Genomic DNA, 16,638 nt, shown 5'->3' with positions numbered 1-16,638 from the left:
TGCTGCCTATCGCAGATGAAGGGTCCTACGTAGTTGGACTATAGATTTGTCTTTTCCAAGGAGTCAACATTATCTTCTCAAGAAGATGCCTATCTGCCAGGATCCTGGCACATTAGAAAATAAAAAAATGCATTATTTTGTGAGAAGGTTAAGGTCACTCTCAATGGCACACATCAAACCAAATTTGGAACTGCCTCACTTATAAGACACAGGACATAAACTTCTTTGAAACACAAGACTACCTTTACTCATCCTATAAAGCTACTTTGGATCAACACCTCCCCCCTCTTATTTGTAGAACCACTGTCCCTTCACTCATCAACAGGAACATCCTTGACCTACTCAGTGTCTACAGCGCCTCAAGAAACAGGAAAACGCACATCCCAACCTTCTCCCATTCCCACCATAGTGCCTCAGAGAATGCAAAAAGTTCACCACACCAGAAAAGGGGGCAGCATCAACAGTTTGATTGAAGTTGCCAATATCTCCACCACCTTCTAATAGGATTCATAGCTCCTCACTAAAATGCACCCTACATAACTACAAATGAGAATCAAAACACTGTATGGAAGACTTAATTTTAAAAGAAAGTCAAACTGCTTGTCAGCCGGAAAACAAAGCTGTTTGAAATATCCATTATTACCATTCACTGAAACCAAAAAACAAATGGACTGCTGATTCATTACTAGTCCTTGTTGGGATTTCTAAATGATACTGCCCCTTCCCAAACTAAAAAGATCTAAACAAAAAGCAGTCCGCGTCTTAGTACACACAAAAACTTAACAGAGATAGAAAGTCTTTCAGAGACTACAAAAACGAATATCTTAATCGAAATCCATTTTATTCAGATTAGAAATTGATTGAGCCAAAAACGTAACTCTCCCACTACCATCTAAGACTTCTGCAAGGTATCAAATCTACATCCCAAAAACTGACTTCTAAGTGGCAGTCCAAGTCCTTGTTCTCTCCAGGCTTGACAATATGATTCTCCTTGGGAAACAGCGTTTACAACGCTGTTGTTACCACGCAAGTAGGTAATAACGCGGTCGTTACAACGACCGTGTTGTTACCACATGTGGCTTTACATCGCAAGTCATTTCTACGACTTGCACTAGGTGGCGTGCAACACCAGGGAATGTGTTGGATTTTAAGTCCAACACATTCCCTGGTGTTGCACTAACTGGAGTAGGAATAGTAATTTATACTATTCCTGTGTTTACTCGCTGTGTAACATCATATATTCTCCTTGGGAAACAGCGTTTACAACGCTGTTGTTACCACACAGGTAGGTAACAACGAGGTTGTTACAACGACCACGTTACCACCACACGTGGCTTTACATCGCAGGTCATTTCTACGACTTGCACTAGGTGGCGTGCAACACCAGGGAATGTGTTGGATTATAAATCCAACACATTCCCTGGTGTTGCGCTAACTGGAGTAGGAATAGTAATTTATACTATTCCGAAAGGTCCAGCGCGCCATCTGGATCAAGTCGTAGAAACGACTTGCGATGTAAAGCCACGCGTGGTAACAACGCGGTCGTTGTAACGACTGAGTTGTAACCTACTGCGTGGTATTTGCTGGCGGTGTAACGTCATATATTCGATTTCCTGACAATCAGCTATTCCAAAGAACCATAGTGCACCGTTGAAAGATGGCCTTAATGCTTCAGTGAGGCTAATGTCAGAGCCATGTGGTTTGAACACATTAACCCTTCACTAATCACGCTTCAATGACTTCCCATTGAAGCAAGATGCATTTCAAGCTGAGCTATACTATACAAAAAGCTCTTCACAACGCTCATTCTGAAGCACAGAATCAATACTCCTAGAAACCCGTTTCTTGAGAAAATGGCAAACACTCACCTAGTCCTTTACATGGCTTGCCGAGAAGATTTGGACGTCCATCCGATCAGAGATCCGGAAAATTATTCCTGTAAGAAAGAGATGCAAAGCCTCTTGCTCCCGTGTCATTGTCTTATATGACCCAATCCCTCACTGGGAGTTGGGCGAAGATTTGATACTCCATCCCACAGACGAGTAGTATAAGCCCAGTCTATGATTCATCTAAGAAAGAGGTGAAATACATCACATTCCTGTGACACTGCCCATTATATAAACTAATCTACCAGGTCAAATTGCACAACCTCCTTTAAGTTACTTGTGAACTGTAAATTTATATTTTTGTAAATTTGCTTCATACAAATTGGTTGTGATATGGTACCTTAATATTGTGATCGGAACATTTTCTGAAATAAAAACCATGTCTAAAATATTGTTTACAAAAATAGTGCCTCATTGTAGTTAATAGTACAAAAACTACACGCAAGGGGATGATCTTTTTGAAAACGATATTTAGGACTCAATATGTTAGACAATATTTCTAACACGCCTGTGGTATGGTTCGTGCAATTGCAAATTGCTAATAAATATATAAGATGTGCTAAGGAATGCCACTCAGAGCTTTTGTTTGGAACTTTGCAGCTTGATGCCTTCTTGAAGTGAATAATGTAGCAAGTAAAGGTGAAGATACAAAGGAAGAGTGAGGAGAGTGAAGGAGCAACATAGAGGCTATTTAGGAAACTATATTTACCTAAAATGGCCAAAAGGAATGGTTAGAGAGTTACCAGATCGTAACAAAAACATCTCAACGTTAAATTTAAATATTAAAAGTACCTTCTACATTTTATAACTCATCTCCCATTGTTTTCATTGTAGACGTTCTAGAAGGCCTTATCATGTTCTGTTGTGCATTAATAGAAACTATTTGTTAACTTCCTACCGCCAAAATTTAGGAACAATATGGTTGTTTGACGGGTTTAATTTATTTACTCATTTCATTAATTCACCTTCATATTTCACTACAGCTCTGTAGTAGCATCGGTGCAGTAGTCTCTTTTAGACCCTACATACCTTAAATTCTAGCATTTTCATTTCTTTAGTTTCAGCGTTTAACTTCCATCTGTTCTTCTCCCTTTTTTCTTTCATTTCCCTATTTCCGTTTTTCCTCACGCTATGACATAAAAGTGGTTGCACTGAAAAGACTACCCTTTATGAGGAACAGACCGAAGGATAAAGACAAAATGAAGGCCTTCTACCGTCGCTCCATGTGTAAGATTTGAAACAGTTCAGCTATTTTCAAATAGCTGCACTGCCTTCCATTACTAATTTTTCACTAACCATTCCCTGGACTGTACTATTTTTCCTATTTTGCAAGTGCAAGTCCTGCTAATCTAAGCAGCTTTTCCACACATAACCTGCATTCAGGTATATAGTCGTTCAGTGCTAACTGTACTACACACTTACACATTTTCTTTATATGTATGCATTGGTTTGCATTTTATAAACTGCTGTTCATCTTTATATGTATATACATTTTAAATTCCAGTATATACATCTTCAATAACACTATTGACATGTCTACAAAACCACGATATTTTATTAAAGAAGGGTGTTATAAACTACAAATGAAAATTATTATACAGACATACAAAAATAAAAAAGGCGATCGGTCTCTTTAATTAGTTTCTCTACATGTTCTCAATTTTAGATTCATACACAACTATTACCATTTATATGTACAGGTCAACAGGAATGCTTTCACTTTAAATCCTTGTAATTAATAGTTTAGAATACAACATCATTGCAGTGAACTGCACTGACCATGGACCTTTTACCGCTGCTTGCTTTTGATGTTTATATTGGCTTCTTTGTCTGTCTCACACTGGCATTTAATTTTGTTTTCAAAGGCTTCATGTTCAAGCTTCTAGCTTGCATTATATGTTACTGGAGAGCTAGCATGGCAGTGGCACATATGCTTAATAGACAAGTGAAAAAGGAAAGCTTGCTTCATCTTTAAAAGCACAATATAAAATGCTGCCTAATAACGCTTGCTTTCATTTCGCTGAATGCATGCCACACCAGTGGACCTTGTGATCACAGCGTATGCTTTCGTCCTTGCATTGCTGTCTGCTTCATTCTGTGCTACTCATATACAGTGGAACACACAAGACATTGACCCATTCTGATCCATTTGCTTTCATTTGCATCCCAGCCATGAATGACCTGGTGCAGTCCATGGTCCAAGCAGGACAGTGGACAGGTAGCTCTGAGAATCTGGAGGGTGCTGGTGATATTTCCACTGGGAAAAGGCGAAACGAATTGGGATCTATGGCCTTCTCTACTACAGCTATCAACTTTTCAGCAGCCATCTCTTCTGCAGGCTTCAGGTCCAAGCAGTTACCTAAAAAGAAAGGTATAGGCAGTGCATTTTCTGTAGTGTGATTCACAGTTGTTTTTGTCAATGTAGAACGTGTATGTCTTAATGTTTCTGCCAAAACGACAACAATCACAGTTAAACTGCATTCCATAACCATGAGCACTGGTTAACATGATTTGTCTGTTATGTGTGTGAGTAGTAGCTTCTGTCTGTTTTAGCTGTAACAAAAGTACCGTAATATCATATGGAAGTGCAGTATAGACTGTTTTTTCATATGTAGATAAACTAAGCTTTAGTGTATTAATTCTATTCTTGTCATATTTTCTAATGTTTAATTTATATGTAGATGGTACATCATTTGAAGACCTGAGCCCCCAAGGAGCAAGCGAAAATTCAAGCCCAAGCACAAGGATTCATAGTAAGTAAAAAGTGTGTTTCCATTCTTTGGGACTTATCTTGAAGAAGGTGCTAGTTGTATCATTGAACTAGTCCTAAAATGTGTCTCATCATTTGTTAAATGAGGTTTTGTTTTTGCCAATAGCATTCACATTTAGGCCGCGTGCCCACCTCCCTATTCAGATATGCAGCCAGGCCCCGGGGATGGGGTACCTGGGGCCAGGGAGGGGAAGGGCCATGTGCTCCCATCCCCCTTAAATTTGTTGGCGGGCACTGGAGGGATGCGGTCTCTGGGGGCAAAAGCAGCCTGAGAAGAAGGGCTTGTGCCCCCCTCTCTGTAAAAAAAGATGCACTCTGCCCTAGGGGAAGGGGCCCCTGGGGCCAAAAGCATCCTGCGGAGGGTAAGGTTGCGTGCCACCCTCCTCTTCACATATGTGGCTAGGCCCTAGGGGTTGAGGTCCCCGGGGCTAAAGTCGGCCTGGGGTGGGGGCATGCAGCCCTCCTCCCTCTTAAATATGTTGCTGGGACCCGGGGGAAGAGGTCCCTGAGGCCAAAAGTGGTCTGAGGATAGGATCCACGGTCCCCCCTACCCCACAAATGTGTCAGGCCCCAGGGGTTGGGTTACCCATTGCATTGCCGAAATCGGTCCGGGGGGGAGTGTTCCCTTCCCCTTAATATTAATGAATGCCCCTGTTTGATGGGGTCCCCAGGGAAATAGTTCGGGGAGGGGCCGCACTTGGCATTGGCAGTGCTCAGTATGGGGTTGGCTGTCTTTGATGGGTTAACCGCAGGGCCTGGGCAAAGGCCATGCCATGTGACCAACCTTTGGGCATGCGCAGCGTAGGATTGGCTGTATGTTTTGGGTTGCCCACAGAGCCCGGCTGCAGGCCAGGCCTTGTGGAGAGCTCACCAATGTGTGTGACCGAAGAACTTGAGCAGTGCATGCGGGGGATTGGCAGCAGGCCCTGTTGCCAACCCCCACCACACACGACCAAACACCTTGCACAGCAGGGGGTTGCTTGCAGGGCCAGGCGAGTTATATTTTTCTTAGGGCACAAGTTATAGTTACTTGAATTTCTTTCGTTATTAGAGTTTAAACAGATCATTTCACGTAACTACAACGTTACTTTAACCTTTGTTTTTTCCAGTGAATTTATATATACCTCAATTGATCACTAGAATGCCACACTTCTGCACATCGAAACAATGTACCATCTTCTAAAGGTGACATTGCTCAAAGTCAATAGCTCCTCTAAAAATTATGTGTCGACCACCGTAGCCTTACTTGCACACCTTCAGAAAGCATGGTCTGAAAGCATTGCGTTTCTAAATGTTTTTCATTCAACATTTTGTCCTCTTTGGCCACAAATTAAAAAAGAAATTGGCATGTTGCATGACGAGAGAAGACCTTTAGGCAACATATGCCAGTAATGCTGACTTGCATCTGAGGTGTGACAATGAACATGACCTATTTTCATTGATGTGCATCCTTAGGTATTGAGGGGGACAGAGAGGACAAGCTCCTCTTGTCCTCAAAGAAGTTGAAATAGTAGTTCTAGGGCTTGACCTCCTGTAAAATCTAAGTCTCAGCTGAGTATAGACATACATTTTGTTTAAAAACAAGGCTCCCCATTCCATGGCAAGAAGAGGAAAATAATCTTTAGTCTGCTCATAAAAACTGGTCACAAAGCTGCTTTCCATTTCTCAGGCAAGCTACCCAATGTCTCTTGTTTTTCAGACCAAATAAATGCTTGCAAAATGGCTACATCAGAGATTTTCACCGTCTATCCATTTGAGACTCCTTAAAGGCTTTACTGACACCTTTAGCATTAAACGGCACACACCAGCAGTTTTGGCATCAATGCTAACTGTGGTCTCATTGTTCAGTCTTCAATCTTGACTGGTTTAAAGTCTGTACTCAAACTAGTCTTCATGCCAATTTTGATAACTGTTGAGCATCGTCAACTAGGGCATTATTCACGTTGCTGGAGAGATGGTAAAGGCAGTGGGGCCTGGTAAACCTTGAAAGTGGTGGGGTGTAAGTGCAATTGTGTCTGATGTCTCAGGACAGCTTTTTAACCAATACTAGACCTGCAGTATGCATCTAGGGGGCAAAGCCACTGGTTAGTTAATTTGGACCTCATCTACCAAAGATCCATTAAGCTGTCACTTGCCTGTTTCAATTTGAGCTGCGCTGCACTTGAATGGCCTATCAGATGGCATGCATTCTAAACAGTAAAACTAGGAGCAATCCATTTCCTCTGCTTAGGTTAGGGTCGCTGAGATTATGCAATTTTACAGCAGCTGTGTTTTCTGCATAATTATGGATTTGCAGCATAGTCCATGTAACTCAGCACCTGTGGCATACTCTGTAGGTTTTAAAAAAAAATGAGTGGACAAAGATTCACCTTTCTGATGCTTTAGCTTATTGCTATATTTGGGTGTTTAACTAGTACTTATGGGGTGAAACCAATGCTAATACAAGTTTAAACATTACCACTTCATTTATGACACTCGCTATAGTCATAAACAGACTATTACTGCATAGTCATAAACCATTATTTACATTAAATGAAATCGTAAAAATAAAAAGTACAGTGTCAAACATCAATGTACAATAAATTAAAGAAATCATGTTATGGATTTACAGCATAGTCCATGTAACTCAGCACCTGTGGCATAATCTGTAGGTTAAAAAAAAATGAGTGGACAAAGATTCACCTTTCTGATGCTTTAACTTATTGCTATATTTGGGTGTTTAACTGGTACTAATGGGGTGAAACCAATGCTCATACAAGTTTAAACATTACCACTTCATTTATGACAGTCACTATTATAGTCATAAACAACAGACTATTACTGCATAGTCATAAACCATTATTTACATTAAATGAAAACGTAAAAATAAAAAGTACAGTGTCAAACATCAATGTACAATAAATTAAAGAAATCGTGTTAGCACATTTGTGACAAGTAAATAGATTTTAGATGGAATTTACATGTTCGCTGGAACAACCGGAGGAGCTCCACGGTCTTGGTAAGTACCCTCATTTGTGTTCGTTCCTCTGATTGTCTCCTCCCTCTAGTCAATTCGGTGCAACTTTATCAAGCATTGGTTTCTCCATTCAATACGGATAAACAATTCAATAAGGATAAACGTTAGTGTCCTGATCAAGATCGTACATCAGTTTCTATAACATAATTCATACATTCTGTGCAGCATTGTCAATACAACTCCTTTTGTCCATTTAGGGTATGGTACCCTTACAATCATCCTTCTTATGAATGTCAGCTCCATATAACATAATCTATGTTCTTATCCTAGTGATTATTGAAGATTACGCTAAAGTACCATAAATATCTAAGTACATAACGAACTCCAACCAGCTTTTGTATGCACTTGACTTATACATGTGCTTTAGTTGTTCATCTATAGCTCATTGATGTGTGTTAATGTTACCACCCGGCATGACTACATTTGATAGGTTTGTAATTCACCTGAATGTGGCAATATTGATAAGAAGAAACCTTGCACCCTGTGGTCTTAACTTCTAAGACAGTGGCTACTCTTCCATCCATATCTGTCTCGTGTCTGGATATTCTGCCAAAAGAAGCACAATACTTATTAATTAGTTACATAACTAGGATCCGTCGAAGAAACAAAAGATGGTGCACATGCAAGAAACATCTCTAAATTACAAGTGTGTAGAAACTAATAGGAAAAGGGTGGTTAAAATCCCGGAAACTTCTCTATTGGAGTGGGGTCTGGAAGGATTTCAGCAATTATAAATGTACACACAACTCTTCGTCATTATTCATACCTATGGAAAAACACTACCTGCCTGTAAGACGAGCTTTGATTCTAAACTACATAATGCATGGGTAAGGTTCCCCCTTCTCAGATTCTTGGGGATCATAACCAGGCCAAATAACTTTGCCTGTGTCCAATCTCCATTGTGTGCCTCGTGAAAGTGTCTAGCTGTGCTATAGCTAAAATCCCTGTTCGTTATCACCCTCCGGTGTTCCAGGATTTCCTTTCTTTACAGTGAAAGTTGTAGATCCAATGTACCACTTTTTGCCTAGACATACAGACAACAAAGTTTGTGCAATAGTGGATGTTTTTGGTGATTTTCCACTGTCTTAGTTCTTAACAATGTGACTTCTCTCAGTTTTCCACTGTGACTACACGCCTTGCACTTGCCACATTTGTGGAAACCTCCCTCTCTCTCTAGCCCATTGGTCTTACGTTGTCCTAAATGGCTTTTAACTAGCATATCCTTAAGGGATAAGCTTTTTCTATATGTGATGGATGCAGATGGTCCCAATTTAGTTTTTAGGACCAGATCATGTGTTAGGATGTCCCATCTTTTCATAATGATCCCCTTGAACTCTCTTGATTGAGTGTTAAACTTTGTTATCAGTCTTATGGGGCTCATTTGTTCTCCCCATGTTTCTTTTTTACAGATTGGTTGCTCCTATCTGTAGCATTTTGCAAGAGTACTTTCTAGTGTGGAATCTCCCTATCATTTCTTTTTTATTCTGTTCGTAGTTCTCAATTGAGCTACAGTTTCTCTTGGCTCTCAAGAACTCACTATAAGGTAAACTCCATCTTAGATAGGATGGCAACTTGCCACATCACATGCAAAATTGGGTTCCATGCTGTCTCCTTTCTAAATAGATCTGTTTCCAACTTTCCATCTTCTACAGTCAGCCTTATATCTAGAATATCAACACTCCTTTGACTGTGTTGCATTGTAAATTTCAAATGTATCTGGTTGTTGTTCAATTCAAACACAAAGGCTTTCTGGTCTTTCTCAGTTCCCTCCCACACAATAAAATACACCATATATGTAGCTTAGCCACAGACTCACTCTCTGTCCATTTTTCAAAGGCTTCACTCCAGAGCACCTGCTTCTCCCACCAGCCCAACAAATTGGCGTAGCTTGGAGCGAAGCAGGTGCCCATGGATGTCCCCTGTGTCTGTTTGTACAATACATTGTTGAAAATAAACACATTTTCAGTCAGGCACATTTCTATCATCTGAAGCAACATATGGGTGTGCTCCAACAGGTGTATGCAACTGGATTGCAAATAGTATTTACACGCTCTCAAACCATCATTGTGCCATGTGCTAATGTATAAACTTTCAGCGTCTAGACATACCAACCAATGCTCCTCTCCTCAATGTATGTTTTGCACTTTTTGTAAACAATCCTTAGTGTCTCTCACATACAAACTCAAATCTTTCTCGTAAGTTGATAAAAAATGGTCAAGAAGTTAAACAGTTTCCCGGCTGGTCATAGACCATAATACATCACAAAACCTATAAGTATGACTAACAAGTACACAATATCATGTGAGAGAAGCTCAATTTGAACTAATCATAAGGCCATCATTTAAATACAATCAGTATATATTTCAACAAATTATTAAAAACAAATTATTAAGACACCAACAACAAGACTGTCACAAGTTATTGTAGGAAAATTTCATACATATTTATTCAGTACAATGTTATTCATGAGCAATTTATGTGAAAAACAATACAAACATAATAAAATCACAGTGTAATTAAAAACCAGAATCATAGTACTGGAAAATGAGCTTAAAAAGAAGCAGTTGTCGACGCAGCGTTTCGTTTTTGTCGAAGTTAAAAACACTTTCTTCAGGACAGTTTCTAAATTAATGAAAACACATAATTACTATTCCCATACAGTGACAGTCATTGTTTTTACAGATGTTCTGATGGCATAGGTAGATATAATATGCACAAAATACAAAATACAACATTAGCACATCCTCCTAATCTATACATTACATTTTGTCTTAGCACCGACATAGAAGTTAACTTAAACATTATAAAAAGTTCTTTTTACACTCTTATTTCTTGTTTTTTTCTTTTTCATATCATTGCTATAGCTATATACATAGGGTACTAGTCAGGTTCTATGTACCAGACATCTGTTACCTATGGACGTATTCCCCGCACCGACTAACAAGGGAGGGAAAGTGTGCTAGTTCCATACCTTTAGTTAAGCAATTATGAAGATTTATTATTTCTCTGGTTGGTATGTTTCACCACCACCGGCCCAATTGTAGATATGTGGGTCCTGTTCAGCACTCTAAATATTCAAGTTGCCTAAGCACAAAATACTGGTGTAATATTTATAATGGTGTATTCTCTATATGCACTCTCATTTTCATCACTCAAAACCTATTTACCTTTGTTTTTGGTAGAGGGGACTGCACGACAGGTTCAGCGGAGCCACCGTTATTGAATTCAAATGTTCAGCCTTGGAGCTACAAGTAACAATAAATATAGCTCTTATGTAGCAGATTTGTGTCATGTTATCCTTCCTTTTGTTTAAAACCTCTTATACACCACTCACCTACGTTGTATGTAGGGAAGGTCGAAAATTATAATAATCCTTTATCGCAGTCACAGTCCTGCTAACATGGATGCAAGCCCCCGCATAAAGATTACCGCCTCAATGCGTCCTTTTTCAATTAGAACAATCTGGGGGGAGACCAATTTAAAGATGGATGAAAAATCTCTCTTGTGGCGATTTCACCACCCAAGAGATATTATTCCTATTGATATGTATCTGATTTTAAATAAGTTATCAGTTTTGCCTTTATCTATTCTCATTCTGCTATTGTTTAACAAGAAATCTAGTGTATTGCACATCTCTCTACATTCCGACCACCTATGCACCTACCGGAAGATAGTCCCGCTGCATTATGTCCTATTTCAATTCCTCATGGCTTTTAGTGATTATATAATATCGCCAGAGATTTCCCCTGTTTAGCTTACTTGCGCAAGGAGACATTGTCCTCATACCCTCGCAAATCCGGCTTATTTCAATTCCTCATGGTTATAATGTTTCATAATATTGCCAGAGGTGTCCCCTGTTTAGCTTAATTACGCGAGGAGACATTAATCTAATTCGCACAGAAATGCTGTTACGGCGTATACTAAATATCGCTGTATAGTCTTACCGAGATGAATTAATTCGGCCTCCCTGCTCCGTCTGTCTTCGTGATGGCGTCTGACGTCACACCTCGATAATTTAAATCGTGAAATGTGATTGACTATCTGAGCCCACTCTTAAATAGAAGGCCGGAGCCTATTGGATATAATCACTCGGGTCCTGTGACGCCCTATGGTCTGGGTACCGATAGGTGGTAGATTGATTTTACTGTTTAGCGTTTTTTTTAAACACAGAACTTTATTGTCCTCGCCCCATTCTGTATCGTATAGTGTATGTTTTTTAGGATATAAGTTTTATTCATATTACTAACAGATATTACAATAGGAGGGCAGCTTCTATTCCGCAAAAGTTTTATCATCGGGATTTATACAAAGATGAGTCGCACTCGCCGGGTATCGACTATAATTGCGGTATCATTCGGCATTTGTACTTGCTAATAAAGACTAACTTTAGAAACCCCGATGTTCAAACTCTATTGATTTTAGTTTACAGGACCAGATTACTGGTCTCAGGGTCATGTTGTCTGTTATCCATTTAGGATTAGGATGATATCCTCCACTACTTGTTTTAAAATTATTATCTAATACATTGATTTTCTCCTGATGGTGTCAATCATTCAGAATGGGAAACAAAAAGGATGGTCTCAGGTCATGCCATCTTTACCGTCCAGTCTATGTGTCGTCACAATACTACAATGTGGTGTTAAATATCACTATATGGCAGTAATGCCTATTTTCCTGACATCAGTGCAGAATACGTCTACAGCCCCTTTATAAATTCTTGTCTATGCAGTGGTTTATGGCTCAACCCTCCCAGTGTAGATCAATCGATAGGGGAGCCAGAGAATAAGCCAGAAGGTGTGTATATATATATATATATATATATATATATGCTTCAAAAGCCTTTCTGTGAGAGTGCGTCCTTAATGCAGAACGGCTTTTGAAGGATATATATATATATATATATATATATATATATTTATTTATTTAGTGTGTTTTATATAGCGCGCAGCTACCCCAACGGGGTGTCCCGGCGCTCCTGTGTATACTGAAACTAAGTCTGACTCAGGTGGAACTAGCAGAAGAGGAAGGTTTTTAGCGCTCTTCGGAAGGGGAGTTCTTCCTGTATCGTCCGGATGGAAATGGGAAGCTTGTTCCAGTGGGAAGAGGCACACACTTGGAAGGTTTTGCCCCCAGAGCGAACTTTTTTGAATCTGGGGGTGGTAAGAAGATGTTTTGAGCTGGATCGGAGAAGTCTGGTGTTGCTGTAGGGACGGAGGCAGGAGGAGAGGTAGGCAGAGCCCTTTCCCTTTACTGCCCCGTGGGCCAGAGTTAGCGCTTTGAATTCTGCCCTTTTGTGAATTGGTAGCCAGTGTAGATTTCGCCGGTGTGGTGTGATATGTTCACGGAGAGAAATGCCACAGACCAAACGTACCGCAGCATTCTGGACTGTCTGAAGGCGATGGTGGAGACCCGAGGATAATCCTATGTACAAACCGTTGGCATAGTCCAAATGGGAGGTGATCAATGCCTGAACAATTGTTTTCCTTGTGTGGCTAGGGAGAAAATTGATTAACTTTTTCACCATCCTGATTTTGGAAAAGCACGCAGCGGATACCGTCTGAACTTGTTTATGAAATGAGAGGTTGGAATCCCAAATTACCCCTAGATTTTTTACTGATTCCTTTGGAAGGGGGGGCATACTCAGGTCAAGGGGCCACCGCAGGTTGGAGTCCAGTGGCGCAGGCTGGTGAAAAAAAGGACCTCGGTTTTACCGGCGTTAAGCCGGAGGGAGTTGTTATCCATCCAACGTGCGATATGGCGGAGGCAGTTTTTTAAAGGATCAAAGGTAGTTTGTGAGGGAGTGTCGTAAGAAAACAACAGCTCAATGTCGTCAGCGTATGAGGTAGCCTTGATTCCTGATTGAGCAATAATCTCGGCCAGGGGGGAGAAATAAACGTTGAACAGGAGGGGGCTTAGTGAAGAGCCTTGGGGGACTCCCCACCTAAGCGGACGGCTGTCCGAGGTAAATGGGGGAGTGAACACTGCCTGTGTCCGATTGGACAGGAAAGAAGCAAACCATTCCAAGGCCTTGCCTTGAATGCCTTTTGCCTGGAGACGATCGAGAAGGACGGGGTGGGAGACGGTGTCGAATGCTGCCGACAAGTCGAGCAGCACCAACACCGCCCTTGATCCCTCGTCCATTTTCCATCGTATGGCATCGGCCATCTCAATTAGTGCGGACTCGGTACTATATCCAGGTCTAAACCCATGTTGTGAGTTGTGGAAAGCGCCATGGGCCTCCAAAAAGCTAGCCAGCTGCTGTTGCACTAGTTTTTCGAGAACTTTGGCAGGTGCGGGAAGTAAAGAGATAGGCCTGTAATTAGCTGGTTCGTTAGGGTCTGCATTGGCTTTTTTTAGGATGGGGACAAGTCTGGCGTGCTTCCAAGAGTCAGGGTAGATGCCTGTCTGCAAGGAGTCATTCCATATACCGTTTAGAATGGGGTTGAGTAAGGGCGCCAGGGATTTGTACTGTTTAGCCGGCCAGGGGTCAGTGGGAGAGCCAGATCTGCATTTTAATAATTCTGCTTGAGAGCGATCTAGGGTAATCACATCAAAGTTAGTGAAAACAGGGGCAGAGTCGGGGCTGGCTGTGCATATTTCGTTATTGCCTGAGCTGTTATTGCTAGGGAAAGAATCATATATAGTGGCAATTTTGTCTTCGAAATAGTCAGAGAGGCGGTCACAGAGGGTCTGTGACACCGGGGGTTGTCGTTTGAGGGCCAGTGGGTCAGTGAAGGTTCTGACGGTATTAAGAATTTCTCTTGACGAGCCCTGTGCCCGATGATTTTCTCTTCTAGATGGATTCTTTTATGGTCGATGATCCTCTTACTGTAGTCTTTAAGGGCAGATTTGTATTTAAGTTTGCTGTCCGGGGAGTAGGATTGTCTCCAACGTCTCTCCAACTGTTTACAGGCCGTTTTGCAATTGCGGAGTTCGTCTGAGTACCAGGGTGCGGAAGGGGTGGCTCGGAAGGATTTAATAGGCCTGATTGGGGCAAGTTGGTCGATAGCGGAGGAAATCCAACAGTTAAAACTGGACAGTCTGGTGTCCAAATCTGTGGCGTCCTTAGGGGCAGCGGAGGGGAGATGAGCGGCTAAGCTGTCTGGGGAGATCTTGCTCCAGTTGCGGCTTACTGATTTGGTCGGAGGTCTAGATCGGTCTTGGTAGTGGAAGGAAATGGAAAAAGGGATAAAAAAGTGATCAGACCAGATCACGGGGATAGGTTCACTTATGAAAATATTGATTAAATTAGTACAGATAAGGTCCAAAGTGTGTCCGGCCTTATGGGTCGGGCCGGAAATGAGTTGGTTTAGCCCACCATCCGATAAGGTGGAAAGAAAGTTAAGAATGGTGGGGTCATTGGTATTGTCTACGTGGAGATTGAAGTCCCCAATCAAAGTGAAGTTTGCATAGTGGGAGGTTGCCTGCAGGACATAGTCAAGGAGAATCGGGAGATGGGCAATTTTGGTTTTGGGGGGACGGTATACTAATAAGCCTGAGCATGTAAGGTTAGCTGCCAGTTTAATACAAAAAGGTAGTGCTTCAATGCATTCTATTTGGGGATAGGTAAAGGAGGAGATGGACCATAGTGATCTGTAAATTATGGCTACTCCTCCACCAGGATGGGAGTTCTGTCTATTGGCGCACAGGATTTTGTATTCTGGTGGAATGGCTAGGCATAGTGCAGGGTTGGTTTCATCCCCTAACCAGGTTTCAGTGAGAAAAAGGAGATCCCACTTATTGTCCTCCAGTTTCTGAGCAATGTCTCGCGAGTGTTTCGCTAGTGAGCGGCAGTTGATCAGGCCTGCTTTGATGGTAATATTTTTAAGAGCAGGGGGGAGACGGGTGGGCGCCTGTAAGAGGGGACATTGAGTCCTAGAGTTGTTGTCACCGCTGCATGTGCTACAGGATTTGTAGGGTGGTGACGAGAGGTCAGGAGAGGGAATGTGCGTAAAAGAACAATTTTTTGAATCGAGATTAAGAAGTGTTTCTCTACCGTACGAGATGATAGAAGGAAGGCAGAAATGGACAGAGTTTGTCTCTGCCGCGTCCTGGTCGCGGACGGGCAGGACTCTGGCACGACTCCGGCGCGCTTCCGGCGCGACCGCTGATCGCGTCCGCTGCGCGGAGGCATGCCCGTCCCTTTTTATGCTGGCCACTAGAAAGCGTCTGACGCTTCCCCCACCTAAGATGGCCGCTGCGGATTTTGAGTTCACCCGGGGATGTTGAAATGCCCTCAGCGTCTAAGTCGGCTGGGACTGACCCGGTGAGTGTAAAGATACGGGGTGGGGAGGTGCTGAGACCGCGCTAAGTGGTTCAAGCGGGGCGGGAGGAGAGCAAAGTGCAATGTGCAGTTCCTGGTTACCGAGGGGTTGAAGGCTTAGTGAGTCAAGCCGATCGTGTACAAACAGATTAAAAGATAAGCTTAGTTATTCAAGCAAATCAGAACATACAATTTTTAAAAGTCGATTTCAGAGCTTAGTGAGTCAAGCGGTGGTAACAGAGTAAAATAATTATATTCTAAGCAGAGTGACACAGCAACCTCCCGGCTTCCGCCTCAGGAGGGAATCATACACACAGAGAGGTGTGGTGTATATATATATATATATATTTGCCTATATGGCCCCCGGACGTGTACTTACACAGATCCAATATCCTGTTAATGTCACTGCGTGACAATAATGCCTAATAGGTTTGAGGGGGTTGCTGTTTACACTATTCGTTCCCAATCTTCTTTACTGTTCATCCCTGCTCTTACAGGATGGACGTTAAGAACAGGGCCAAGGCTGCTCGTGCTGCAAATGTGAGAAAATATATGATAGTAAAAAAAGGCATGAAGAAGATTTTTCACTTTGACAGCAGGCAGTGGCAACCTGCAAGGTATAGTTGGCCAACTAAGTTGTCAGATGAATAGGCTATGCAGTGGTTCTGACAGTGGGCTAAAATTGAACATTCCAATATGAAAA

The 16,638-nt window shown here is 41.8% G+C and overlaps 1 protein-coding gene across 4 annotated transcripts in view; it reads left to right on the top strand.

Annotated features, from left to right (window-relative positions):
• The window catches only part of CCDC88A (coiled-coil and HOOK domain protein 88A), an 822,041-nt gene that overhangs the window by 742,726 nt on the left and 62,677 nt on the right, over positions 1–16,638 (top strand). For 2 of the 4 annotated variants that reach the window (XM_078649494.1, XM_078649493.1), the window contains exons 26-28: positions 3,030–3,113; positions 4,057–4,257; positions 4,568–4,639. In XM_078649494.1, coding sequence (XP_078505620.1) covers positions 3,030–3,113; positions 4,057–4,257; positions 4,568–4,639 — 357 coding nt within the window. The remainder of the gene's footprint in view (positions 1–3,029; positions 3,114–4,056; positions 4,258–4,567; positions 4,640–16,638) is intronic. The other 2 variants (XM_078649496.1, XM_078649495.1) reach the window with 1 other exon arrangement.

The sequence above is a fragment of the Lissotriton helveticus genome, chromosome 6 (genome assembly GCF_964261635.1).
Source record: "Lissotriton helveticus chromosome 6, aLisHel1.1, whole genome shotgun sequence".
Lineage (NCBI taxonomy): Eukaryota > Metazoa > Chordata > Amphibia > Caudata > Salamandridae > Lissotriton > Lissotriton helveticus.
This window is presented reverse-complemented; position numbering and strand designations above follow the sequence as displayed.